The sequence below is a fragment of the Schistocerca serialis genome, chromosome 3 (genome assembly GCF_023864345.2).
Source record: "Schistocerca serialis cubense isolate TAMUIC-IGC-003099 chromosome 3, iqSchSeri2.2, whole genome shotgun sequence".
Lineage (NCBI taxonomy): Eukaryota > Metazoa > Arthropoda > Insecta > Orthoptera > Acrididae > Schistocerca > Schistocerca serialis.
This window is the reverse complement of record NC_064640.1, coordinates 691,687,646-691,714,051: the sequence shown is the minus strand read 5'-3', so window position 1 is coordinate 691,714,051 and position 26,406 is coordinate 691,687,646. Positions and strand designations below refer to the sequence as shown.

Sequence of the window (26,406 nt, the reverse complement as noted above, 5' to 3'; positions counted from 1 at the left end):
TTTGAGACCAAGGGCATTGATTCCTTACATTGGAATGGGCATATCGTACCCAGGTATATGATCGGTGTCCTTGGTGGCAATCATGACTACCAAATGTTTCACTGTGTTTCATTTTCATGGCTTACAGTGCATAACCACATGTGGAACCAGGGGCTATTCTGCTGGACTTAAACCCATACAGAACCCATAGTATGGACCATCAGCTGCCAATCGTTCTGGTGGAGGAATGGAATGATTTCCATACGCCCAGGCGAACATTTAAGTATCCCCATTGATCCTCATTTTTTTCGTATTTACCTCATTTTTACGTATTTTCTATCAGTTTTCGTAATTTTACCAGGTTTCCCATACTTTAAATGCATGTCACCGAATTACTGGAGTTCCAAACCACCACTCTCGATGACTTATCACGTCAACAAAATATCTCATCACATCGTGATGCTATCAGCCAATGACATTGCAGCATGATTCTCGATTTCTGTATCATTACTAAACCACCCCTCCCCCCCCAATTACTTTGCGAGGGTTACACATATATGGACACATCACAAACCCTGTTACACTGCAGAAACCACATAACGAAAATATTGTTTCTTAGTGTAGCAAATAGCCATCAACAGAGAGGAGGTGCAAAAACTACAATCCTTGACCGAAACACCTTATAAATTCGTAATATTTTATTACAACTGACCAGCTCTTCCTATGTGGATGAGAGTCACAATGTATTCTCACACTCGTGGATCCTGAGCAGAACTCTAGATAGTCTCTCTATGAATCTTGCAACTGTCCCTCTGTCTTTAACCAATCCTCCCTGCAATATCGTCTCCGATTTAATTTCGAACTGACCAGAAGTTCGAGCATACTGTACCCATTACATTCGACGTCTCATGAAGGAACAGAACGAGCTCTTCCATGTCATCAATACACTTTGATATCTTGCTTTTGGGAAGAGCATAACACGTGTTCCAAGCTTGCACAGCTGACTGACACCTCTGGTATAGACCAGTATTCCCATTCCAATACCGTAACTTCTGTCTCGTTAAGACTGTTATGTACCAATCTTACTCACGTCACTCATACAGCTACACTCAATTTCTCTAGATGAATGCATGCTGAGGAGGTAAGCAACTTTTATTGATGTATAGTAAATACGAGCCTGATTCATTTGTGAGCGCTGTGGTGATCTAACAGACGATCAGGAAGATGAAGAAATGTGTAGTTTATCCATGATCGTTCTCCAGACGGAAGGAGTTTGAAACGTTTTTTGTAAACCATTCTTGCTGTCAGTTCTGTAGTATTGTTGTAGTGTTTGGACTCCATACGAGGAAGATGTTGGAAAGAGAGAAATGATTGTAGGACAAACACACACACTCCTAAGGCTATAGGCGGTTCTGCATTTAAACATGCTATAACGTGAAAGCAGTGTGGTTTCCGATGTATTAGCTGCGTGGAATACAACGCTATTATTACCCCACTGCAGGAAATATATTTCGAACACCTAACATACATTCATCATGCAAGTCCACTCACTATGGCGAGAAACGTTAATATGATAAAACTACTTCCTTCTACACGGAAGGAAAATAACATAGATTCTTTGTGATACATGACATTAAACAGCTCTCTGGAGCTCTCACTGCTCACATCTCGTAACTGTTTAGAAATCATGCTACGCTGGCGTCAGTCCTACAAAATTATCATCAGCAACGAAAAATGCAAGAAGCTATGGCACATTATGAGGAAATATAAAAATTTGTAGCAGCAGTGTTTGACATGTGAAATTACATGCAATGCAGCACTAACAACGTGAACAGAACACAGTCTCTTCAACACACATAATATCGGTCAAGCTAATATATACACAGAGATTGCAGTACCTCACAAACCCCTGTTACTACCTTAGAATCACTGTAGTTATGAAACTGAAGTCTCGATTTATGTCCGAGATGTGGCAGGGGCATGGAGTACTTCGTATATATCTTTGTTCATCTACAGGAGGGTGCCAAAATGGGTTTTTCATCGGTCTGGTAGACATGATTCATCAATGTGCGCTAGAAATCTTTTTCTGACTGTGGTATGGAGGAGATTGCTGTCATTGATCGCCTATAGATAGTGCTCTAAGTCCAGTACAGGGCATGCAACTGTATACAAATCAAACGTAAGTTATACCAAACAGCTGATAGACCCAATGCAGTGTACATTTTTCTGTGAGAGCCAATGGATCATAACGTGTTAATGCCAGTTTAGCACTTGACACAGATGTCAAAGTCATGGTGGAAAAACGATATGTATGGCGGTGTATAAAGCTGTAGTCACGCGCTTCTTCGATGTGTTACAGCAGAAAAACAGTGTATCAGACTGCTTATGAAAGAACAACACAGGAGCCCTCTCTTGTGAAAGATAGTCTATGGGATACGGTCCTCCCACACTAGAGAGAGAAAGAGAGAGAGAGAGAGAGAGAGAGAGGAATTGTGCTGTCAACGAAGTCTCTGACACCGTTACACTGTCGTACTTCTAACGTAGTAGTCATGGGAACATGATAATGGACATCAGGACATGTACAGGGTGATATTTATAGACCATCATTCCATGCCGATGAATTGTAGGTGTTATGCTTCTGAATTTCTTTGTTCAGTCTGCGTGTATTCCGCATGCTTGCGAATTTCCTGGTGTACGTTAGTGTACAATTTTTCTCACTTTGATAGTTCTCTACCTAGTCAGTGATGAGTGGCGGAAAAGACAGCCCTCTAACTAATGGAGCAGTACTGTCGGAAAGTGATGGGATTTCGAGAGAATTAGCAGTGGTCTGTGACTTGATAGGGGACATCTCTTACTCGTGGGAATCATGTGGATTCAAATGCTACACACCGAAGACTGGAAGGTTCGTGGGAACACGGCACTAAGGAATACTCTGACGAAAGAGGAGTTGAGGGGTGAGCTCTGTACTGCTTCTTCTATGTCTTGTGGCAAACATTACAGCCTCTCACATGCGTCTCGCCAAGTAACTGCAATGAGAAAATTAGGAGCTAATGCGAAGATTTTTACCAAGAGACAATCAGCAGCAGACGTATCATCTTTTATAGTGTCCTCTATAAATAAAAGACAACATACTTCTGTGAGGTTTGTGTGTCTATAATTTAATGGAGTGATATCTTAATAGGTAGACTATATTTATATTTAATTCTGTATGCTTACTTCGCAAGCCATCATATATTGAGTGGCGGAGTTATTCCCTTTCTTATTCCAGTCGAGTTTCCTCTCGCATTTCTCGTATCTTATCTTCGTGGTCCTTATATGAAAGGTGCGTTAACGGCGGTGGAATCCTTCTACAGTCAGCTTCAAATGTCGGTTGTCACTAGTGTTCTTCGAAAAGAACATCGTCATCCCTCCAGGGATTCCCATTTGAGGTACCTGGCTAGTGTAACCCGACAGCTGGAAAAGAATTACTCACTGTGAAAACTGATTATCATGATCGTTTAATTAAGTAGCCTATCAATTTGATACCAAGAACATCCCGCCGGTCAGGTAGAAGTGAGGGCTAGAGTTCCACAGATATGATTTGGGAGTTGGAGCAGTAATCAGGCACTTTCTCGTTGTGGAGAGATCCTTTTAACAATATTTCAAGCTCCCATCAATTCGAAGTGAATGGCCAACAGCATTCCTGACTCGGATTAGGCAAAGTGGATTTTTTAAACAGGGGGTCGAAAACATTCTGTTGCCACCCTCCTACATAGGGGGAAATGATCACCACGATAAAATAAGAGAAATCAGGACTCACACAGAAAAATTTAAGTGCGCGATTTCCCCGACTGCCGTTCGAGAGTGGAACGGTAGAGAGACAGCTTGAAGGTGATTCACTGAACCCTCTGCCAGGCACTTTATTGTGAATAGCAGAATAATCACGTAGATGTAAATGTAGATGTATGTCTGGTGGAACTGGTAAGAACTACTGTGGAATATTTAATCTGTGGTATTTTTTTCTGATCCTCAAGGAATAACTTCAGCATAAAACACTCACCACACGTATTTACATTGTAGTCACTTTCTTCTGCCAAAGAAACACGTGTGCTGCAACTGTGGCGTAAGACTGGAAGCACTATGCATCCATTGCAGCCGGCTACAGTGGCCGAGCGGTTCTAGGCGCTTCAGTCCGGAACCGCGCGACTGTTACGGTCGCAGCTTCGAATCCTGCCTCGGGCATGGATGTGTGTGATGTCCTTAGTTTAGTTAGGTTTAAGTAGTTCTAAGTTCTAGGGGACTGATGACCTCAGATGTTAAGTCCCATAGTGCTCAGAGCCATTTGAACCATCCATTGCAGTATCTGCGTTACCAGCGGAACTGTGGGGTGTGTGCACGTGTCGAAAGCGCTGTCGTGGCCTCACCGCCGGATCGATGAGCTTGGCTCGCTCCGCTGCAACAGCCACTGGACCACACATCACCTCCAAACAAAATCATTAGGTGCTGACATACCTTTTATATCAGACTCACATTGTGCCTCTCTCTCTCTCTCTCTCTCTCTCTCTCTCTCTCTCTCTCTCTCTGCACCTCACACTATCTCTCTCTCCCTCTCTCTGTCTGAAGCGGCTACTTCCTGTTTTAGTGTACCCAACGCCTCCAAACACACAGATGGAGGTTTTCATCTCTCCTCAGATTACTGTGTACCTATTGGCTAATGCTGGTGACAAAGGGAGGGCTGACGCAGTTTCGATATCAAAAATAGAGGGGAGTAGTCCATTTGCATTACCTTATCAAATTAATTGTTTAACAATTTACAGGATGCAAGCATATCGCTTAAAACACTCAGCACCAGCTTAAAATGATTCTTCTTTATAATATGACATATTTCCAGCGTTTCAGAATCACACAAAAACATTTTGCAAATCAAGTAATTAATGTTCCCACAAATAGACTGTAGTGCTAAATATATGTGAGGTCTTATACGGACCAATGTCTGACAACACAAATACCCTCCTCCACCACAAGATTTGCTCTAAATATATCTGAAGAAAAAATCCTACCAGCCACACACACTCATTATCTTGAGGAGTGCACCACCTGCCGACTAAGAATCTGCAGCTGCGTCGCTGGCCAAGGAACCGCGCCATCACGTGAGCGCCAGTCAGGAGAGACTCGCACATGCATTGGCAGCTCCATGCCCATCCCCAGCATCCACTTGCTGGCCCTATGAAATACTTAGAGATTGGAGAGAGTGTCACCAAACAGTCAACCGATCAGTTTGCATGGCGGGAATAATCGACCAGCGCAAATATCCGGCATATTGAATCTTCTCACGCAGCACACACATATCATCTGCTACTGTCGCCGCTCACCCACAATAATGGTCACTTCGCTAGTCATTCATACAGAGAGCGCTGCTGCTGGGACATGTTCCCACAGCTGTGGGCGAGAGCTGACAGGTCGGACAATACTTTGTACCCAGCTGCTATCACAGGCTAAGCTAATCTGCGACTTCCAGTCGACCGAAGCCTTGCGCCAACTCATGCCACCAGCCACGGTGATGGTGAGACAAGCAGGCGCTGATTGGACATGTCCTGTAAATTGTTTAAGAAAACAATACTGCACACACTGCTATATATTTGATGAGACATTTCTATTGAGTATAAAAAGACATTCCAGCATGACTTGGTGGTAAGTGTGAAATACATCTCTCAAATCGTTTAAATAAATAAATAGTAGGAAATTTTTCCTAATTGTTTGAATAAATAAATAAACTGGGTGAAATTGTTTAAATAAATACTATATTGATCCTCCCAGTCTGGCAGCTCAACACAGACTGAGCAAGTTTCCCTCCACTTTTTTTCTGGAGGCGGGACTGGGAGGAGAGGGGTCAGAGAGGGGGAGGACTGGGGGATTTCCCAGGAGGGGGATTGCGTAATTAATTGATCAGTTTAACTAATCAGTCAATTAATTTGATATCAAAAACGGTTCAAATGAATCTGAGCACTATGGGACTTAACTTCTAAGGTCATCAGTCCCCTAGAAGTTAGAACTACTTAAACCTAACTAACCTAAGAACATCACACACATCCATGCCCGAGGCAGGATTCGAACCTGCGACCGTAGCAGTGGCGCGATTCCGGACTGTAGCGCCTAGAACCGCTCGGCCACCCTGACCAGCGTGATATCAAACGTGTACTTGTATTAGCGAGAATGAGGGGGAGGGTTGTGGATTCCCCAGATGGGCAGGAGAGGGGGAGGGGTGGAGTGTTCTCAGAAGAACGTATTTTGCCCAAGGGGTTATAAATTAACGCCCAGAGGTCATAAATCAACCGAATTTTCCCCTGACAGAAGGCTTGCCCCTGAATGTCTGCAACCCACACTAACAAAATGTACCTGTGCCACTCTTTCCCTACTAATACTATTGTCAAGACTAGAGGACGTGTTGCATGGTATCAGCTTGATGTCTCCTGGGAATCACCATCTTTTTGTCCAGCGAGCTTACTTAACAGCTGTCTGTAATGGTATTACCTGAAAGATCACATGTGAATATGCTCCAGAGGTGAAAGTGCCAGTATATGAGTCCATATTATTAGTGGCAGACATAACGAATGGGATCTACATCCACATACAGAATCTACATACATACTCTACAAGCCACCATACGGTGCATGGCATAGGGTACATTGTACCACTAACAGTCACTTACTCTCCTGTTCCACTCGCAAATATAGCTCTAATTTCGCCCATATTATCTTTGTGCTCCTTGCTCTAAATGTATGTTGATGGCAGTAGAACCGTTCTGCAGTCAGCTTCATATAGCAGTGCTTTAAATTTCTTAACAGTGTTTTATGAAAAGAAAGTCATCTTCTTTCCTGGGATTCCCATTTGAGTATGAAGTATTGCCATAATATTTGTGTGTTGTTTGAACCTACAACTGAAACATCTAGCAGCCGACCCCTAAATTTCTTTGAAGTCGTACTTTAATCCAACCTGGTGCACCACCAAAACATTCTAGCAGTACTCAAGAACAGATCGCACTGGCGTCCTACATGCGGTCTCCTTTACAGATGAACCACACTTCACTAAAACTCCCCCAATAAACCGAAGTCCATCATTCGCCTTCCGTACTACAATCCTCACATGCTCTTTTTCATTTCATAACGCTTTGGAACGTTACCCCAAGATATGTAATTGATGTGACATTCTCAGGCAGTACACTACTAATGTTGTATCCGAACATTACAGGACTGTTTTTCAGACTCAAAAAATGTTCAAATGTGTTTGAAGTCTTATGGGACTTAACTGCTAAGGTCATCAGTCCCTAAGCTTACACACTACTTAACCTAAATTATCCTAAGGACAAACACACACACCCATGCCCAAGGGAGGACTCGAACCTTCACCGGGACCATTTTCAGACTCAGCTGCATTACTTACCTACAGGGTGTTTTTGTAACTGAAGACATTGAAATATCTCTAAAATTACACATTGGATCAAAAAAGTTATAATTCCAATTTGTTTGTTTTGGAGCAGGACATCCAGTGATAGCACACTCGACCTGCCACACCACCTTGTGTGCAGATGGCTGGTCGCAACTTTGAAATCATCTATGGGTACCCCCATTTTTTATTGCAGGTGACGATTCTACTGCAAAATCTACATCCGTTTTGTCTGAAGCTTCCCTGTTTTTCCAATTAGGGTTAGTGTTCAAACATAGTACCGCCAATTTCAAACGCTTAGTGAACCGCTTTTCAAATGACCGTACACAGGATATAAGCATATCTGCGGTAATGTCAGCACAGGCGTTTCGGATGTGGTCGACCATGGCTTCATTGCAAGTTGGCACTTACTGGTACACATATCTTTTAAATATCCCCAAATCCGTCGACCTTGCGAGTCAGTTAATAGGTCCACCTCCACCAATACACAAGCCAGCGTAAACACGGTCTCATACCACTGGTGCTTCAGTTGTGTAATGTGCTGGCAACCATCATACCGAAATCACGTACGCTGTTAAACGTTCAAGGCAACATCATGAAGTACTACCAGTAGTTCCTGTTCCAGAAAATGCGATATTTGTGTCCATTCAACGTGTCATTGATAAAATACGGACCAACGAGTTTTTTCCCCTTGATGCCACACCATTCATTAGCCGACCAAGGACACTGACAATCAAGTTGGCGGAGATTGTCTACACTCAAGTAATGCATGTTATGGTGGATAAAGCTACCATGGTTCGTGAATGTGGACTCAACGGAAAACAGCACCTCGGGAAAGAATGTGGGTCTCGTATTTGTTGACATGCCCATTCACAAAACACTACCCGGTTATGGAACTTGGAGCCATTAAGTTCTTGATGTAGTGACACGTGGTATGGATGCTACTTATAACAATCCAGTATCGTGACAACACTTCCTATAGGCAACAGAATCGTGGTGTAATTACCAAGCGATTATCCGTGGGTTGTCGTGCGCTGCTGCTAGTACAGCTATTTCATTAGATTCTCATGTAACATGTTTGCTTCGTTTCCTTTTGCCAGTCTGTCAGCTGGCATCAGACATAAAGGTGTCATAACCTTATCAAAGAAAGAAAGAGAGTGTACTTTCTCTGGAAAACGCACGGCACACAAGGCAGCAGGAGCCTCAACATTTCTCCTACACTGTCCATAAATCATGATCATTTCAATTTTTTCCTCTGTGGTTGCAACATTCATCATCCACTCACGGCTGTTCTACAAATAATAGGTAGGTGTGCTGGCAATAAACACTGCACAAGTATTTTAATGTTTAGAGCCGCTATCTGTTCTACATCTACACGATACGTGAGCTCCTGCTGCAGTGTACTGCTGGATCTGCGGCGGGAGGGGGGGGGGGGGGGGCATGCAAATATGCAAACAGGGGTATAAAGCCCGGACGGCAATGGCAATTTCAGGGGAAGCTACATTCATATTCTTAGAGAAAAAAATACATTCAAAGTCGATTTATTTTTGAGTGCGTGCATGGTGTGCGTGATGACTCTCCCAGTGGAATTCCTGTCGTATCAAAAAATAAAAAAACTTTCCGGCAGAGTAAAGGGGACGGGGCTACACGAGCTGAGCCGAATAAATTTGAATGGGTGAACACCAATCGCTGTTTGTTTATGTGGTTGATTGGGTGTGCGAATGATAATCGTTGTTATAATTATTAGCGAAATCCGTAGATTCAGATCTCCAGAGTGGAAATAAACGACTTATAGGAATAACAAGCAAGGAAGATTACATATTTCGACAAAAAATTTGTGCCAGATTGCTATACTACTAAGAGCGAGTTTCACAGTCCCCGGTTGGCAATCACTTAAGCCTAAGCTTTACTCTCGGAATGACGCGAAAAACGCGTTGTACGAACACGTAATAACGTCTAACCGGAGAATAAATGCGGGATAACTTAATTGGTGATGTGGTAGGGTTAGTAAAGTTAACCGGAGAGTACGTTTTGACAATGGCAGGAATAGTTACAGCATTACTGATGACGAAATTATTTGTTAGTACGAGGAAGAAGAAGAAACGGGTACGTCACACAAATCGTATGTAAGAATATGACGATTCCAAATTTGAATAAAAATTTCGTACTACCACTACTTATCGATCTCATGCTTGAAAAACTGGAGCATATGAATGAAATGTGAAACTATTTCCTAACATAAATCTTTTTGCTTGTAATAGGCCTAATAGGAATTCGTTATTGCTACCTCGTGAATTACATTTTGGGGTGTTATTTACGAAAATGAGGCATATAGAAATGACCGTTTGTGCCAAAACAGCCTCGCTTGTTTGGCGCTTTTACTATTGCTACAATATCAGAAAGGCCTATTTCATTTCATCTAGCAGTGACAAAACAGACGTAAACACATGGTGAAACCGCACCGCTCTTGGGTACTATTGGCATTAACAGCTATTACAACGTTAGGCAATGACATTTTAATTTTTCATGTAGCAAAACATTTGACAATCTTTGATAAGGTAATAAATCCTTTCGCAGAAAGGAAAGGACACCGTTTAAAGCTGTAGCAAGATTATAGAGACAATAATGCTGGGACCTAAGGACTGAAGAAATGTGTAATGTCTTGCTTGTCTCTCGTCTTTGCTGATTTCATGTTTCCTATATTTAACTTTATGTCACACAAAATAGAAAGTTATTAGCTAATAGGCAATAAAGAGTACCAAATGTTCTGAAGAGTTCTTACTCTCCCGCTCACAAATAATCCCATCCATTATTTACTCCGAGCTTTTTTTCTTTTTCTTTTTTAAGAAAAGTACCACAGGAAATTTTAATTCCCACTGTCCTGAATGTAGGTTTGATGACTACCATTAAAAAATATACACGTTTGAATTCCATAAAGCGAAATAGAGTGACGTGCGATTGAAGACTGCTGTGTGAAAAGGCGTGGCACTGCACTTTGGCACACTTAAGACCAAATAACGTGTCTTACATTTCCTCTTATATACAGGGTGGTCCATTGATCGTGACCGGGCCAAATATCTCACGAAATAAGCGTCAAACGAAAAAACTACAAAGAACGAAACTTGTCTAGCTTGAAGGGGGAAACCAGATGGCGCTATGGTTGGCCTGCTAGATAGCGCTGCCATAGATCAAACGGGATATCAACTGCGTTTTTTTCAATAGGAACCCCATTTTTTTTATTACATATTTGTAGTACGTAACGAAAACTGAATGTTTTAGTTGGACCACTTTTTTCGCTTTGTGATAGATGGCGCTGTAATAGTCATAAACACATGGCTCCCAATTTTAGACGAACAGTTGCTAACAGGTAGGTTTTTTAAATTAGAATACAGAACGCAGGTACGTTTGAACATCTTATTTCGGTGGTTCCAATGTCATACATTTACCTCCGTGAACTTCTCGTTTCTGAGAACGCATGCTGTTACAGCGTGATTACCTATAAATACCACATTACTGCAATAAATGCTCAAAACGATGTCCGTCAACCTCAGTGCATGTGGCAATACGTGTAATGACATTCCTCTCAACAGCGAGTAGTTCTCCTTCTTTTAATGTTGGCACATGCATTGGCAATGCGCTGACACAAGTTGTCAGGCGTTGTCGATGGATCACGATAGCAAATATCCTTCAAATTTCCCCACAGAAAGAAATCTGGGGACGTCAGATCCGGTGAACATGCTTCAACGACCAATCCATCTGTCATGAAATATGCTATTCAATACCGCTTCAACCGCATGTGCCGGACATCCATCATGTTGGAAGTACATCGCCATTCTGTCATGCTGTGAAACATCTTGTAGTAACATCGGTAGAGCATTACGTAGGAAATCAGCATACACTGCACCATTTAGATTGCTATCGATAAAATAGGGGCCAATTATCCTTCCTCCCATAATGCCGCACCATACATTAACCCGCGAAAGTCGCTGATGTTCCACTTGTCGCAGCCATCGTGGATATTCCGTTGCCCAATAGTGCATATTATGCCGGTTTACGTTACCGCTGTTGGTGAATGACGCTTCGTCACTAAATAGAACGCGTGCAAAAAATCGTCCCGTAATTTCTCTTGTGCCTCAAAACTATACAGAAGGCAGAGGCTTCTAAACTAAGTAAGGGAGGCCACCCACCAATCGTCTTTCAGTTTTAGTTTTGTTATACTTATGGTATGTGAATTTCAGAACTCAAATATCAATAACCTGTAATAGTTCCATGCAACTATCGAAAATTCTCGAGAACACCTACTTTGAGGTTTTCCAAGAATCTTGAGGAACTTTGATTCCAGAAAATGAAGTCAATTTTTCACGACAGGAGTTGACATGGTAGCTCAGCGTGTTTGGGCAAGTGGCTGGCCACACTCTGTAATAATAGATTTAAAGAAAATAAAATAAAAAGGAAAAACTGAGTGAAATTTTCGACGATGAATTTAATGATACATCATGTGACATCCGCACAGACCTAATGACGAATAATAACAAAAAAACTGATAGACAGAACGAGCAGAAAAAAAGGCAGCGTAGGTTACTCACTAGCTTTGGAGAACGGGGATCGGATAATAATCAGTGGATTGCTGGATCGAATCTTTCTATGCCTTTTTTTTCATTTCATGTTTTTCTTCAGATACGAATATGTAAATCATTTAAATATAAATTTCACGAAATGCTAATTAACATACATCTAATCATTATTTTAATGAATTGCAGGTGTTCACGTTTCTAATTAGACACTGCATGCAAAATTCCAGTTTTAATTGCAAATATAACTTATCAACATTTTATAAATTATTGTTAATAAAGGTATAAATGTCTATATTTTAAATAGTTTTGTTAACAATTTGTTCTAAAATACTGATAATTAAGAATTTATATTTGCAATGAATACTGGAATTTTTTGTGCGATATGTAATTACAAACAAGAAGATGTGCACTTTCCATAAAAATAATCGTGAGATACGTTTAAATTAGCACAGATTTGACGAATTTTATATTTATGTAAGCTTCGAAAGTAACGAAAAAATAAAATGAAGAAAAAAAGAGACCATAGCAAGATCCTTAGATTATCCGATTTCAGTTCTCCAAGACTACTGAGTCAACCTTGCTGGCTGTCCTAATAAGTTGCCTGTATTTTAGAAAATTAAATAAGCTGAAGTTCCTTGAAAAACTGGAAAATCGATTTTCTCAGAGTTTTTGGTACATACCTCGCTCTGCTTTAGGATAAAAATATTACAGTTCTGAACTTCACATACGATAAGAAGAAAAAAATTACAAAAGTCGTATTGCTGGGGGATCTCCTTGTGAGATCAAGAACCACAAGTCCAAAATAAATATTCCAGACAGTGCAATGACTTGGTTCAAATGGTTCAAATGGCTCTGAGCACTATGCAACTTAAATTCTGAGGTCATCAGTCGCCTAGAACTTAGAACTAATTAAACCTAACTAACCTAAGGACATCAAACACATCCACGCCCGAGGCAGGATTCGAACCTGTGACCGTAGCGGTCGCTCAGCTCCAGACTGTAGCGCCTGCAATGACTTGAATGACTAATGCATGTGAAGCACATACTTATGTGAGACATTATTTTCAACAAAATATGTGTGAACACCAGCTGTAAATTAATCTCTTGTCTCGTTTTCATCTACACCTGTGCTCTGGAAGCCACCTTAAGCAATCGTCCGTGGGACCAACACAGGTGATCCTGGTCCCCTGGCAGGACTTCTAAAGCTGCCTACCCCACCTGGTTCCCGGTAATACTACCTTTCTGCAAGTTTTTCTACTTTCAGACATGAATATACAAAATATATGTCCATAGAGCACTACTAGGTAGACTCAGCGAAATCGACTTTATTGAGATTTGAAACAAGGACGACATGAGTTAAACCTTTAGCATAGTCATTAGGAACGAAGCTTGGTTTTCGATATTCTAACGTGTGTCACAGATTCACTCATGTTGTAACAACAAAATACCTTAAAGATAAGTAAGGCCTACTTCCAGTGGTGTTAGAACACTAGATGCTCGAGCAATGCAGCCAACGACCGGTGGTAGAGCATATATTTGTTCACACAAGGGCTCAACACAGATGAACAGAGTTAGCTGTCTTTAGACACAACGACTCAGAACTCCAGTAACATTATTAGTCAACCACAGAAGGCTTATACTTCAATTCCTTTTTATTTACACTGCAGATCATTCCAGCCAAAACTTGGGAGCAGCCATTGTACTGGCTGGAATATGAAATGTATCTGGGGATAGACAAAATTCCTTTGCTATAGTAGCCGAGCTAGATGTTTGATATGCATCTAGATATGGACTTATGTCTGTATGATCCAATGCAGGCGATCTCACAGTAGTATTCATTTCATTCAGTATGTGTAGTAACTAACACTTCTTTTGGGTTACTGTCGAATACAATATGTTTGTTTAACATATAGCAACAAAGGTTCGCCAGCTCATCATTTTTTTGCCACAGAGGAAGTATTTGAAAACAAAAACAAAGAGCAAACTCTGACTTGGCCCCATCTGTATAAATGCAAAACAAAGCCTCCTCATGTCACCCCAGAGCTCACCATCCCTGTCTGTCCAGTAGATGATCCCATCCACCCAAACAACTCCCTCCACCTTCATCCTACTGCAGAGGACATCATCCGTTTCTTCACCATTGTGCTACAAAACATCCACCCATTCCAACGCTCCCAAACCATTTCCCAAATCACCCTCACTGCCCGTTCTGTCTTTCACTTCACCACCTATGCCACCTACTCCCACAATCAAGCCCACCTCACCTTCATCCCACTCACCAACCGCAACTAAATCCCTCCTATCATGGCATGGCAACATTATAGTATCCTTTACCATAATATACACTCCCTGCCAACCCACAAACACCTCTTCCTGCACACCCTTAATCAATACTTCGTGTATGCCTTCATACTAAATGAAACTTTCCTCCAACCCGGTCTCTCCATCTCCACAGCCTCTTACATCCTCCGCTGCACTGATAATTCGTACCCCCTAATGCATGATGGGGTTGCTATCAGCCACCTTAAACACTTCCCTTTTCTGCTCCAACTTCTCCTCAATAATCTCACCCTCAGCCTCTTCTTTACCACCCTTCCTGTCACATGTGCCACCATCTACATCTACCCTCGCACCCCCATGCCGTATAATTTTCTGGCCCATACTGATCGCAACTTCTCCAGTTACTTGATGCCGCAGACCTCAATATCAACAGCCGTGCTCCTGCCGACCTCCAGCAGTGGCATCAATTTATCACCACCCTCCAAGGAGATGGTTCCCCTCCCCAAACACACCCACCCCGAATCCAACACCACTCCTAACATAATCCTAATCACTCCCAACCTCTTTGGGAGCATCGCTGCAGAAGTCCTTGACCTCATTGGCAGCAACGACGCCCCCAACCTCCTCACTGTCTCTGATGCTCGCCATCCCTGCCCTGTCCCTCGACCTGATGTTCCCCCTAAAGGTTTCCATGAATACTCCCATGCCAACTGGGATGCCTATTAGGACTCCATACACACCCAGGACGAATGCCACAACCTTACCAGCCAATCTCCCAATGAAATCTCCCGTACCACTACCTACCTCCAACAGACCTTGACTGACGCCATACCCACCCATATTCCTGCCAAAGCCATCCACCCTCACTGCCCAGCCCTGCCCGCACAGGGCATGAACCCATTGAGTACTGATTCTTCCTCCACACTCATGAGCGGGATGCACTCCCTCGCCACCAGCAGTTACAATGACACATCCGCAATATGTTTACTGCAACGAAATGCCATACCTGGTGATACACATGCACACAACTCAATGCCACACTCCCAATAAACTCTTCTAAGTTTTGCCTGCTTTCCAACGCCTTACTGGAAACCATCCTACCCTGCAATACCCTCTCCCCCATGATAAGCCTCCCTTTCATGACAACCTCACTTGACTGACTTTTCCCCCCACCTATACGAAGTCTTTTCCATTCCAGATGATCCCCAATTTGATTATTCCCTTTTCCCAGATTCATTGAACACTTCTCCCTTTGCTCCAAGCTTCCAGTACTTGGGCCACACATCACCATCAGAACTTAACACTCTCATCACTACAAAGGACATCATCCTCATACTCCGCACTAAATGCATTACTGCCCACGGCCATGACCACATTACCTACTGCCACCTCAAACACTGCCCTCCCTCCCTCCCTCCTTGCAGTCCTTACCGATCTCTACAATGTAATCCTTGCCACCAGCCTCTACCCCGACCTGTGGAAAACTTCCCATATCCTGATGTTCCCCAAACCTCACAAGCCTCAATCTGATGCCTCTTCCTGTCACCCTATATGTCTCACCTTGGTGTTCAGCAAACTCTTAGAATCCATCCCTACTGGGCTGATTCATCGCCACCTCCATCAACACCACCTCCTCCCCAACACCCAATGTGGCTTTCAACTTTCCTTCTCTGCCAATGACCAACTCCTATGCCTCACCCATCTCCTCTCCCTCCAACTTAACTCTTGTAACTTCGCCATTTTTGCATTTATAGACCACGAAAAGGCCTATGACTGCATGTAGCATCCTGGTCTCCTGTTTAAACTCCTGACCTACACAAGAGATAAGTGCTGTAGAATTTCGCATAAGAAGAGGGAGTAAGTGACTGATTCAGCAATCAATTAATTTCATGTCAAAAGTGTGCTATCATCAGCGAGGGGATTTCCAAGAAGGGTAGAGGAGCAAGAGGGGAGGGGAATGGAGGGGGTGTTTCTCAGAAGGACAGATTATCCAAAGGGCATTATAAATCAACCCACAGGGTGCCATAAATCAATTAGCATAACAATAGCTTGGCCTCTGAACGTATGCTTGCCCCCTGAATATATGCTTTCTCCTGACTGTATGCAACCTGCGCAAACAAAATGTTCTCGTGCCACCATTACCCTGCTACTATCATTAACCCACCTTATATCTCACATGAACTTCTGAGCCGAGGTATTTTCCTTGCATGTGTCGACCCTTGATGTTTGAAGTGTGCTGAGCCTGAGGGCGGTGTCACAGGGCGCTATGCTTTTGCCCCATTACATAGAATGGTTGTAGGCACCTTTTAGGGATATTCGAACTTGTGTTGCAGTGGAGGAAAATGTTGGGGTTTCAGAAAGTAATCCTTTAGTTTTTTTGGCAGTGTATTTTCAACGTGTTTTCATGCACTGTAAATGACATTCTCACGAGCCCCAGGTTTCATGACCACCATCACTTCTCTGTTATTCCAATAGAGAAGAGTGAGCATAATTAAACCCCTGAACACCTATCCAACTTGAAGTACTCTGTATAGGTTCTTCTGATTTATAATTACTGGCAACACTGGCATAAATGATGAATTTCTGGCACCAACAAAAAACTCTCAGTAAAAATTCGCACTATTATTTGTTATTTCTTGTAGTTTTAAGACAGTGGTATTAACTGGTGCAATTCCCTGCCCACAACATCCAACATATTCAACTTCGCTTTTGTCCTCTAGGTTTATTTCAGTATCGCTCTTAGATGCTCCACCTGCATCATCGTCATGTAACACAACTTTCTCTTATACTCATCACTAACCAATCCTACAACAGCCCAGTTAACAAAGACCAAAAAAGCTCAAGTACATTAAAAGATTCGTCTACTCATAAATTTTTGTATAATGGTAGGAGAAAAGGCCCTGAACTACACTTTAAAAATCCTAACCATGAGGTGTCAATGCAGGGATGGGGGAGGGGGCATTGAAAGGTCAGTTTTTACAGTTTTACTTCAATAAGTCAAAAACAACAGCTTCTAGCGAAAATGTTTCCCAGTACAAAATTGAATAACATTAATTTTCCTATAAATAAGATTATATTCATTTTTTCCTTAGGAGTGTTAGTTTCTGCTTTGCAGGGGTAGGAGAAATTGTAGTGTTAAAACAGTGTTTGAATAGTATAAGATTAATGTTTATTGTTAAATTAAATGAGTAAAGGACAAATGGTAAATGTATTAGCTCATCTGAGTAGAGGAGAGCCGTATTAAGCAATAAATTGGGTTTTTGGTGGTATGACATTCTGGAGGGGAGTGGATGGTGGAGGGTAGATGCAGTGTGGATGGTAGATTGACAGACTGTGTATAAAATTAATGTTTTTTGTTAAATGAAACGGGTTAAGGACAAATAGTAAATGTGTGCACCTCATCTCAGTACAGTAGATCCATATTAAGTGATAAATTGAATGTTGGGGTATGACATGCTGCAGGGGAATGGGTGGTGGAGGATAGATGAGAGAGCATAGGTTAACAGATTGCAGACTCACACTTCTCTCGCTCTTAGATCTCCAAGCTAAAGAGTGATTAGGTGAGTCCCCACTCTCTACCCTACTATGTTAAAAGAAGCAACTATAGGGTGTTACACAAAGTTATACCAACTCTTTCACAGCTTGTCTTATGAATCACATGTATCACACTGGATAGACACACCGGTGGGGACATTATTTTATACAAAGTGCTTTGACGCAACACAGAATACAGATATGAATAACTAATAAAACTAAGAAATACATAATGACTGAATCTATGTAAATCTCCCCTCACTTTTCTACACTACTGGAGGGAAATTTGATTCTTAGTAATTCTGTAGAGCAGTTGTAGTTGTCTTCTGGGAAAGGGAACTTCTCACATTATTTTTTTATTTTAAACAGTCTATTCATTCCCACCATATCCTGTCCAGCTTTCTTATGTAAGTGGTCGAATTGACTGAACTCATGTTTATACACTGATCAGCCAGAAAATTATGATCACCTACCTAATAGCCAGCATGTCCACCATTAGCATGGATAACAACTTCGACGCATCAGGTCATGGAAGTAATAAGGCCTCGGTAGGTCACTGGAGGGAGTTGGCACTGCCTCTGTACATGCATGTCACCTAATTTTGGTAAATTCTGGGGAGGCTGGCAATGAACTCTGACACAATGTTCAATCACATCCCAGATTTGTTCGATCGGGTGCACAACTGGTGAGTTGGGGAGCCAGTACATCAACTGTAACTCTCCACTGTGTTCCTCAAACCACTCCATCACACCCCTACACTTGTGACATGCCTCATTATCTCAGTGAAAAATGCCACTGGCATCTAGAAACTTGATGGTCATGAAGGGGAGTACATGGTCTGCAACCATTGTACAATAATCCTTGGCTGTCATGGTGCCTTGCACGAGCTCCATTGGACCCATGTGAGTGTTCCCCAGAGTATAATGGAGCTGCTGCCAGCCTGTCTCTGTCCCACAGTACAGCTGTCAAGGGGCTGTTACCCTATACGACGATGGATTCAAGCCCTTCCATCAGCATGATGAAGAAGGTATGAAGATTCATCAGACCCTACAGTACTGACACTGTGGCAGCATCCAGTACTGACGGTTATGTGCCCATTTCAGTCATAACTGCTGCTGGCATGATGTTAACATTGGCACATGCATGGGTCATCAGCTGCAGAAGCCCACTTTTAGAAGTGCTCAGTGCACAATTGTACTCTGCCCAGCATTAAAGTCTGATGTTAGTTCTACCACAGTTTGCCACCTGTCCTGTTTTACCAGTCTGCCAACCTTATAACATCTAATATTTGTTATGTGGAGTGGCTGCCCAATCCCATGACATATGTATGTGGTTTCACTGTGGTTTCACCATGGGTTGACGACACTCACCACAGAACTCCTTGAGCAGCTGGCAAATAGTGCAGTTTCTGAAATGCTTGTGCTGAGCTTCTAGGCCATCACAATTTGCCCTCTGTCAAACTCAGATAGATCGCATGCCTTCCACAGTCTACACACAGACAGCATGCTCACTGATACTACATGCAACGTACATGTGTCCAACTAGCAGTCATTCCTCACCAGATGACACTGCTATCACCTTGACAGGTTTATATCGATAGAATGTGATCATAATGTTCTGGCTGAACAGTGTGTAGCGGTGTTACTTGCAGTTTATTGAGTACTTATTTGCAGTTGTTAAGTGAGCTGTTATGTGAAATATGTTTGCTATAAACAACGGCTGAGAAGTATTTCATTTGTGTCATGTTGTCAGTGACCTATATAGTGTTGGATGGAAAAGGATTGGATTGGTAAATGTAGCATCTCTCTATTGTCTATTATTGGCAGTAAATTGTAAAGCTGTGTTACTGTGTTATAGTCACTTGGAGGTGAATTAATGACTGACCAGAAAGTTACTGCACTTCTCTGACCATTAACTGTGTTACTGGTACACTACATAAACACCTTCCATTCAGGAAATCCTGGCACTTGTAGAGTCAGCTGTACTGAGACGATCCACTGACCATAGAACCACAGCTCCCATACTGGATTACTAAGAATCAATTTCCTCTCAAACAGTGTGGAACAGTTTGCAGAGATTTAGGTAGATTCTATGAATATGTGTTTCTTGCTTTTCTACTATTAATAACACATACTTCTATTCCATGTAGCGTTAACACACTTTGTGGAAAGTAAACATCCCCCAGAGCATGTCTGGTACTGTGTCGCCAGTGATTCATAAAACATGGTGTGAATGGATCAGTATAACTTTGTAAAATACCTTGTAGTTGTTTTTGTAACATAGTGGGGTAGACTAAGGCTCCTGTAAGTACAAGCTGGCGCATTCAACCTTTTTGTTTCCCAGAGCTCTTAAATGTAAATGTTCTTCGGTGCTATAGGATTTGCGTCACGGCACTTTAGGATGGAAATTATGGATTGTTGTGCTGCCATAAACTCTTTTAACCATTCTAGAAGTGGATTTAGAATCGTTCGTTTCCCAGAAGATTCAGAGAGAAGAAAAAAATGAACTGTTAACTGGTGTCGCGAAAACTGGGAACCCAGATGGAGCGCAAGTTATGTATTGCAAGTAAATAATATTTATTATGACCTGAAGCAATATTTAATAGTAAAAATCGTATGTGATATTTGAATGTATGTTTCTGTTTAGCTATTTTGAAAGTACTGCCTCTTAACAGAAATTCTGCATGTGGGGAGTTAGCATCCCCAAAACATCATAACACAGAAAAACATTTCTTAACATATAGTATTTAGAGTATAGTATGTGCGTCTTGTAGTATATTGACAGTCATTAATCAAATACAAGCCACAATCGCTTAAGACTTTTATTTAGATGACCGTTTTTTGCAGAATTAAGCCTTCATCGGATCTGTATCACAATAGTAATCATAATACTTCAGAACTACCTGCTATTTTTAAAGTTGAGAAAGCTCGCCAGTTCCACCATTGGCGTTTCACAATAGGAACACATAATGTAAAACATTAAGCCCTTGGGTTGATAGTGCCTAGGTCACGTCAAAAGCTATACTCAGTTTAATTCTGCTGAAACTGGTCATCTAAACAGTTTTAAGTGACCTAGGCTTGTATTTCAATAATGTCATCGATATCAGATCGCCCCCCAGAACTCACAATGACGAACTTCGATAATGACAGTGCCTCTGCAGTAATGTTTGTTGCTGTGTCTGTAGGGTTAGTAGGCCTGTAGTATGTTGTGGTCTATCTTGAGATGGGCATTTGGTATTGCCTGAAATAAGTACCTCATATCATTCAAGAAAAGCTAATATACAGAAACATACACAAGTTTACATCACTATGAGAGGAAAATAAATGAGCTCAGAAAATACTCAGCTGTGTGGTATTGAGCTCATCCTACAACAATGTATGTACCAGAACTTGTCTAGTCATATATTTCAGTTTGAAACATAGCACTGAAAGTTTAGCAGAATCAGCTGGTCAAAATCTTTATTTATATACTTGATTTATATTACTTGTAAATGCTGACCTATATAATTTTTTTTACACACACACACACACACACACACACACACACACACACACACACACACACACACACACACACACATGCACATGCACATACACAAAAACAAATTACGTAAATAGAGTTTAAAAGCACTGATAAGTGTCAAACTTGTGTTTTGATATTCTTGTGAGGTCGTTCCTTTGTATACTTCCACATTTTCTTGTGTTAATTATGTATGCATAAGCAGTCTTTAGTGCAGTGTCTTCAGAGTTGTTAATTTCTGTGTTTAGCTTAAGTATTTCAGTAATCCTCTCTCTAAGAGTTTTTTATCACGATAAAAACAACAGTAAAATTTTATTTATAGCTCTTAGTTACAAGAATTAAAGAAAAATTCAACAAACAACAAATTACAGGCACACATTGAAGAGTCTCAGTTTGAGCCTCACAGACAATATGGCTGGAAAAGACTAAAATTAACAGCAGTTTCAACAGTTTTTGATGTCCTTAATCCTTCGCAAAATCTGTCCAATAAGCGTAAGAAAGGAATTGGCTTGCCAAAACCAGGGATACTTTTGAACAGAACTTCAACAGCATCAAAATCTAAAGTAAGTGCAGTTGTATTGTGCATGTTTTCTTTTTATCATTATTCAGGATATTTAATTACTCTGTATTTAAATAGTGGAAGAAAAAAATTTAATGTATTTTTTCATATCCAACTCCATTCAAATGTGACCCTCATCCAGTCACTCATATAAACTTCATTCTCATAAATACTTGTAATTTTTTATTTTGGTAAATGTATGTTGTTGTTGTTGTTGTTCATGTTGTGGTCGTCAGTCCGGACACTGGTTTGATGCAGCTCTCTACGCCACTCTATCCTGTGCAAGCCTCTTCATCTCAGAATAACTACTGCAACCTACATCCTTTTGAACCTGCCTACTCTACTCATCTCTTGGTCTCCCACTATAGTTTTTATCCCCCACACTTCCCTCCAATACTAAATTGGTGATCCCTTGATGTCTCAAAATGTGTCCTATCAATCAATCTCTCCTTTAATCAAGATAAATGAATAAGCAGTTAAACATTTTGAAACACAAAATTTGACTATTATACCTATTGCACCTGCTTATTACCATTATTATTATTATTATACCTAAATTAAAACGCACAAATAACACCTGATCATTATATTCACAGAGACTCACTTCATACAGAAGTTAAATTTAGATTATTGAGTGTTTCATGTCTTGGGTTTTAACTGTTGTTGCATATTTATTCATCATATTAGATCACTTTTTGTCGCTAGATAAATGTATAAAATTTGCTAGATAAATGTATAACTAGGGATAAAAAGTGATCTAATATGATGAATAAATATGCAACAACAGTTAAAACCAAAGACATGAAACAGTCAATAATCAATTTAAATTCTGAATGAAGGAAACCTGTGTTAATATAACGAACAGGTGTTATTTCTGCTGTTTAAGATTATGTATGATAATAATAATAAGCAGGTGCAATAGGTACGATAGTCAGACATTTTGGCTAAAATCTGATATTGGACCCCTTCAAATCCATGTTGTGGTAACTGACTGATCTGTAGTGCAGCCTGAGATTTAGGTTAGGTTTCGAGGCAACAGTTTGATTGTGAGATGGCAAAGCCAGCGAATGTGAAAGCCACATGAAGGCAGTGGTAGCAAAACTGGCTGGTTTGTAAGCATAACGTTTACATCTGCACCATTTTGAAAAATCCAATAGGGTTCCAATACGTAACTTTTACTGATTTTGTGTTGCAAAACGTATAACAAAATATTCTTAGTACCAAACTTACATACATACACAAGAAGATCAACAAAAATTTATTGTTTGAACCAAATAATGTTTTTAAATGTGTATGGTTGGGGAAATAGGATAAAGCTGGTTTCTTTTGTGAGTTTTCCTAAATGGCTATTTTTTCATTTTTTGCACTCCTCCTTTGAAAATTCATGATGGTATTACCCCACCACAAGATAGCTTTTCTTTGATTCAACAAAATTAGTTCATAATACATTTCCTTACTTATTGTTCTTTTCACAGATAAAATTAATGTAATTCATTAATATACACATGAATACTCTGGTTTTGTGTGTGTGTTTCTGGTGATGGGAAATGCCATGTGATTGGTGACTGTACAAAGTATCATTTGTGCATGAAAACCTGTCTAAAAGTACTCTGCTTACAAAGACTTTCAAAAATGTCTTCATGACACTCTACTTTTGAAAAACAAAATGAAAAATAATACATTTTTCTTTATAAGACATTGTATTTTTTTGACATGTCATTTACCCACAACAATGAGTCCCACTTCTTCTAAGCAAAATGTAGTGTGCAATATATAGGAATGACAGTTTGCTACTCACCACCAAGAGGAGATGTTGAGCTGTGACAGACATATACAAAAGACTATTTGCATGCTAGCTTTAGGCCATAAGGCCTTTGTCCAGCATAGAAAACACACGCACACACATTCACCCAGCTCACACACATGACTGCTAGCTCCAGCTGCAGAGGGCAGACTTGAGCTCGCAGTCAAACCCAAAATATTCCAGATGCTTGCAGTGTGAAGCAATCTATTAACATTACTGCAATACTGCCTTCAAATGAAGAAACAGCTGTATGTTCTTGTCTCATCTTCACAACTGAAATAAATTGATATATACATTCCACTTTACTAAAATTTGCTCCTTAGGTAGTGACCACATATAGTAAATTTGAAAAGAAAGAATTGCAAAATAGTGATGTAACAATTTTTAACAGATTAAAATGTTAAAAAATTATAATGCAGTGTTAAATACAGGTGTAGTTATAACCTAAATTGATTGGACGTGAATGAAGTATGTTTTAGACAAAAATATATTTTTATTGAAGTGTTCAAGTGATTTGTAACATTCTTGTATATTTCAACATCGCTTAGTTACTATTTCAGTATAACATGTGTAATAGTATTATTATAAAGTGATGTTTCGTTTGATATTGTGATACAATTTTTTTGTATGTATGCATTTTCTTTTGTATTTCTAGGCTGCAGAAACAGAAACAGTGGCTGCATTAAAGCGAATAGTAGCAGAATTGGAGGCAGAGCATCTAAAGTTAAAAAAAGAAGTGGAAGAAGACAAGGGAAGCCTCTCATTTCTCTCAGCGGAACAAATTTCTAATACAAGAAAAAATGCAAATGCTATTAAACAGTGGTCTGATGCAGGTATTACAAAAGGACTCAAATGAGGTTTCCAGTTGGGGAAGACAGGATATAATTATTTGAGAGACACTAAATATCCATCATCATGCAGCACTCTGAATGGGAGAATTTAGGGTATAAAGGTAGATTTTGGTGTTATTAATTCACTGATGACACTTCTGCAAAACTAAGTTGAAGCAGTGGATGAAAATAGTAGAATGTGCTGTATGAGCATTGATGAGATGGAAATTAGTGGTACAAAGGATTTTGATAACATAAGCAAGAAGTTTGTAGGAAATGTAACATTAGATGCTAAAGAAGTAACAGGAAACCATTACACAGGTGTTCTTCTCTGAGGATTAAAAACGCCATGGAAGCAGATAGTGGCCTACAAAATAACTGGTACATCTACTAATGGGTCAGATATAAAGACGTGTATTGTCCACTGTCCAGGCTGCTACAGCTGTAGGGTTAAAAGTTAAAACAGTAGTCTCAGATGCGGACATCTACAAGGAATTGTGCAATGCTTTAGGTGTGAACGTTAATAGAAGGGACAAAAATACTTCTTTCACAGCAGATGATAAGGAAACAATACATGTTCTTTCAGATCCAACACATTTATTAAAGAATATTCGTTCTTCTTTCTTATCTCATGTCCTAACTTTACCAGAAGATATTTGTAAAGAACATGATTTGCCATCCAAAAATGTTCCATCATCGTTTATGAAAGAATTATGTGAAATAGAAAACAGTTCAAAGGATGGATTAAGGTCTCTGCACTACATAGACGAGGAACATTCGTTTCCTTCACATTGTACCAAAATCAATGTTACAACTGCAGTTCAGTTGTTTTCTGCCGAAAACTGCTGCAGTTTTGGAAAAAGCAGTATGTCTCAGAAAAATGCACAAGGATGCTCTAACCACTGCGTGGTGGATACAAGTGATGAATGAATGGTTTGACATAATGTCTGCCAGGTACCGTAAAAGGTCCAATACTCTAAAGAATAACGAGAGGAAGTTTGAGTTGCTTGAAAGTGTTGTGAATATCTTCCAGGACATGGAATTCGGCAAAGGTTGGAAGCCTGTGAAAACAGGTGTCATATTATCAACAATCAGTGCTATTAATCTGGGAAAGGAACTATTGAGTATGGGATATGAATTCCTTGTACCTGGACGACTTCCCCAGAATGCCTTAGAAAATGTGTTTTCAAAAATAAGGAAAAAGGCAGGAATAAAACCATCTGCTTTACAGTTGAGGAGAATAATAAACATGATTTGTGTGTCACAATTTGTTTCCCATGTGCAAAACACAAATCATGCTTTGGACAGTGATATTTATTTACTGGATTATTATATATCTACATCTACATTTATAATCCGCAAGCCACCCAACGGTGTGTGGAGGATAGTCTCAATAAGTGTACTAAATATGGGGAAGGTCGACAAAATGATCCCATAATGTTTGCCACTTAAGAAGAGAATGATACTGAAGATATAGAAGCTGAAATAGCTACAGGTTACAGGTTACTTGACAACTCCAGTTGAAAATGATATGTATTATATTGCTGGAGCTTCTATGAGTGCTACTTTGAAGCAGAAAATATGTGAATCCCGCATGGATGCTACTAATTGTGTTAAAGATCCAGAAATGCCTAAAATAAATGAAAATATCACATATCATACAAAACTCAGATTTAGGAGGACTTAAGGAGCCATCATCTGGCATTTACAGGTTATGTAAAGAAGCTGAAATTCTTTTTCGAGGCTCTGAGGAATTCCTTGTAGAAGGAGAATTATGTGTACATGAGCACTGTTGCAGTGTAAAACACAAAAAAATAAGTTATTATTTGAGTGTAAGATGCAAAGTCATTGCAAAACATCTGTCTGAAACAAAGCAACGAAATGGGTCCTTTGGATCTGCCTCAG

General features: G+C 40.4%; 1 protein-coding gene across 1 annotated transcript in view; it reads left to right on the top strand.

Annotated features, from left to right (window-relative positions):
* The window catches only part of LOC126471093 (myb-like protein X), a 62,658-nt gene extending 37,822 nt beyond the window's left edge, over positions 1-24,836 (top strand). Inside the window, exons 2-4 of the mRNA XM_050099166.1 lie at positions 21,680-21,871; positions 24,327-24,504; positions 24,673-24,836. Coding sequence (XP_049955123.1) covers positions 21,680-21,871; positions 24,327-24,504; positions 24,673-24,836 — 534 coding nt within the window. The remainder of the gene's footprint in view (positions 1-21,679; positions 21,872-24,326; positions 24,505-24,672) is intronic.
* Positions 24,837-26,406: the final 1,570 nt, after the last annotated feature.